This window comes from Ursus maritimus (assembly GCF_017311325.1).
Source record: "Ursus maritimus isolate PB19 chromosome X unlocalized genomic scaffold, ASM1731132v1 scaffold_X1, whole genome shotgun sequence".
Lineage (NCBI taxonomy): Eukaryota > Metazoa > Chordata > Mammalia > Carnivora > Ursidae > Ursus > Ursus maritimus.
This window is the reverse complement of record NW_024423319.1, coordinates 6,618,189-6,621,671: the sequence shown is the minus strand read 5'-3', so window position 1 is coordinate 6,621,671 and position 3,483 is coordinate 6,618,189. Positions and strand designations below refer to the sequence as shown.

The 3,483-nt window shown below is 63.5% G+C and overlaps 1 protein-coding gene across 2 annotated transcripts in view; it reads left to right on the top strand.

The window, feature by feature from the left end:
- Positions 1-1,459: 1,459 nt before the first annotated feature.
- The window catches only part of HS6ST2 (heparan sulfate 6-O-sulfotransferase 2), a 293,116-nt gene continuing 291,092 nt past the window's right edge, over positions 1,460-3,483 (top strand). For both annotated transcript variants that reach the window (XM_040627472.1, XM_040627471.1), the window contains exons 1-2: positions 1,460-1,887; positions 2,731-3,249. In XM_040627472.1, coding sequence (XP_040483406.1) covers positions 1,460-1,887; positions 2,731-3,249 — 947 coding nt within the window. The remainder of the gene's footprint in view (positions 1,888-2,730; positions 3,250-3,483) is intronic.

Sequence of the window (3,483 nt, the reverse complement as noted above, 5' to 3'; positions counted from 1 at the left end):
TGTCTGGCTCCATACACAATTTCATGGGTTAGAATGTCCCCCTGGAGTCCTAGGACAGATGGAATGCCTGAAATGCAGGATTCCCCCAAACCCTTCCTGCCTGGAGCCAGACAAAGGTCCCCCACTGTGCCCGGTCCGTTTGGGGGCATATGGAAGTCCAGCCAGGACTGGAGAAGTATAGGGGGAGGTAAGGGCAGGGGGCACAGCTGCGAGATTGCCCAAGAAGGACTCCTTCCTTAATTGGCCTGTGACTGACTCATTGGGCACATCTGAGCTTCGGGCAGCAGGTAAACACAGCAGGTAAAATGGCCCGAGGGTCATCCTCACAGTGACCCAGATGGATAAAAAGGAGTAATGAGTCCTATTTTACAGAAGAGGACACTGAGGCTCAGGAAGGGCTAGTGATTATCTCAGGGCTGCCCAGCAAGGATGTGATAGATTCTCAGACCAGCGCTTGCTGCTTCCCTGCACAGAGGGATCAAATGTTCCCAGGCAGATACTGGGAGAGCCTGTCCCAGTGGACTTGCGCCCACCTCCATACTTGTCTCACTGCCACCCCCTCAGCCCTGACAGTGCTGCTCTGAAACATTGCTGCCACCCGTGCCCCCTCTGCTGCGGTGGGGCTCGATGGCAGAAACTTCAGTTCCTGATCGATAGCAAGCCCCACCTGATCAATCAGATAGGAACAGTCTGAGTCCTGAGTCCCTGGGGACCTTGTCCTGAAGGGACGTCACCTCTTTCCTGGTTCATCCTTACACCTGTGGTCCCTACAGCCAAAAAGAGCCTTTTAACACCAGGGCTTGAGGATGGTCTGCACCTATTTATGAGAGGAGCTGGTGTCAGGGTCAGGGGACGGGTTGGATGGTGCCTGGTTTTCTGGGTCCAAACCCCGGGGTTCTGCTGTGTGACCCTGGGCAAACGTCTTTCCCTCTCTGGGCTTCGGTTTCCTCATTCACCACATCATCTTGGATTCGAATGCCCCACTCTGATGTAGTATTTAGTCATGTATCTTTCCTTCACTAAACCGTATAGGAGTGAATCCTTCCTGTAGGCACGGGGCTGGATGCCAGGGATTCAGCAAGAAGAGAGGAGTAAGGGTGAGTCTCTGCTCTGAGAAAGCTCAGATTCCCATTCTGTAACGTTTTTTTTTTTTTTTTCTCATGCTTTTCCTTCATGCTGACTTACCTTTTCAGAAAATGCCCCCGCTTCCGCTGGAGAATGGAAATTGGCAAAGAGAGAGGGAAAAGGTCCAATTTGCGCCTTTGCTATTTTAGGGGAGGTTGAAATTACCAGCCAAAGTGGAGTGATGCGCTCACTGGAGTGACCTCCCTTCCCCAAGACAGAAGAAAACCGAGGTCCTCTGCTTGTGAAGTGGCTCGAGCTCTTAGGCGTGAGGCATTATTACATAAATTCAAGCTCGCTGCCGATCCTTAGTACCCTGAGTTGCCTGAAGGGGGGAATGGCACTGCCTGCGTGTGCAGCCCGGGCGCTCGGGCCGCCGATGCAACCGGAGCGAAGAGCACCCGCCCGCACCACCTGTCCCCGCCGGCATTCCAGAGTAGAGGCCGAATTGGCAGCAAGCCGGCCCGGATCAGTCGCCGCCTCAGTCCGCGCGGGCCCTCCTAGGGGTGTGTCTCGCGGCTTCAACTCCCAGCCGCTCCTGGACGAGCCCCTAAAGGCGTCTTCCTCCCTGGCGGGAGCCGTGCGCACCCCTCTCTTCGCGCTGCTGCCCCGAGGCCGCCGCAGGCGGATGCACGACCTCAGGAGACGCTGGGACCTGGGCTCCCTCTGCCGGGCCCTGCTCACTCGGGGCCTGGCCGCCCTGGGCCACTCGCTGAAGCACGTGCTCGGTGCGATCTTCTCCAAGATTTTCGGCCCCCTAGCCAGGTATGTTTTAGGCGAAAGCGGGATTCGCGCTCCCGGGCCGGGGCGCGCGGAGCCGTGCGGGGAGGGAAGGCAGCCGCGAGGGGAAGGAAAGGGCGCAAAGTTCCAGCTGGCCGGTGGCGGCCGGGCTCGGGGGGGGGCTCCGGAGGGGCGCGGCGCGCCTTTGGCCACGCTGCGGCTCCCTCCCCGCCGTTCCGCGGACACTGCAGGGCAGCGTCTCCGCTCGCTAGTCGGGCTGCCGGCAGACTCGTCCTCCCGGGGGAACTCCGAACGCCCGGCTCGGAGCTCACTCGAGGCGGCCTCCGAGGTGGGCAACCGGGCGCGGGCGAGAGCAGGGCTTCGGAGCGCACGGGGAGAGAGCCCACGAGTCGGGCAGGCGGGGAGGCGGCGGCGTGCGCGCCCAGGGGACTGGGGGCACAAGCGCCGGGAAGAGTCCGGTGGGCGAAGCGGGATGGGGATGGGAGGCACCGAGAGTGGAGCGGGACGCGCGGGGGCTTAGACCGGGGGGTGTGAGTTGGAAAGTGGGGCGACCGGGCCAGGCGGCGTTCCGTGGGGACGAGACCCCGCGACGCGGCTCCGGAGAGCTCCGGCGGGGGGGAAAGGGCAGGCGGCCTGCGGGAAGGAGTCGGGGGGAGGGGGGTGTGTGGCAGGAGCCACAGCGCTGAGCCTGCCGGGAAGGAAGGAAGCGGGGAAGGGCGCCGCCGCCGCCGCCGCCGTGGAGTACTCGGTGTGGAGGGGAGGGGGAAAGGGGCGCAACGGCGGCGCCGGGGGGAGGGGACGGTGCGGGCGCACGGCGAGCGCGGGCTGAGCTGCGGGATTGACGTAACGAGCTTGGGTTTCCCCCAGCGTCGGGAACATGGATGAGAAATCCAACAAGCTGCTGCTGGCTTTGGTGATGCTCTTCCTATTTGCGGTGATCGTCCTCCAGTACGTGTGCCCCGGCACAGAATGCCAGCTCCTTCGCCTGCAGGCATTCAGCTCCCCGATGCCGGACCCGTACCGCTCGGAGGATGAGAGCTCCGCCAGGTTCGTGCCCCGTTACAATTTCAGCCGCGGCGACCTCCTGCGAAAGGTAGACTTCGACATCAAGGGCGATGACCTGATCGTGTTCCTGCACATTCAGAAGACCGGAGGCACCACTTTCGGCCGCCACCTGGTGCGCAACATCCAGCTGGAGCAGCCGTGCGAGTGCCGCGTGGGTCAGAAGAAATGCACTTGCCACCGGCCGGGTAAGCGGGAGACCTGGCTCTTCTCCAGGTTCTCCACGGGCTGGAGCTGCGGGCTGCACGCCGACTGGACCGAGCTCACCAGCTGTGTGCCCGCCGTGGTGGACGGCAAGCGCGACGCCAGACTGAGACCGTCCAGGTGAGTGCGCCGCGCGCGCGGCCGAGCGGGACCCTGGAGCGCGGGAGCGGACCTGGGCCTGGGCGGGTGGAGGGTGGAGAGGAGCGGCTGGCCGCTGCCGGCGCCCCGGTGCGCACCTCTGTGCCCGGCGGGTGCGCCCGGACTGGGCGGGCGCCAGACTCCTTGGCGCGCAAGCTCACGGCGCCGTGGCCGCCGCAGGAAGCCTGTCCGCTGCGGCCCGGGACGGCTCTTCAG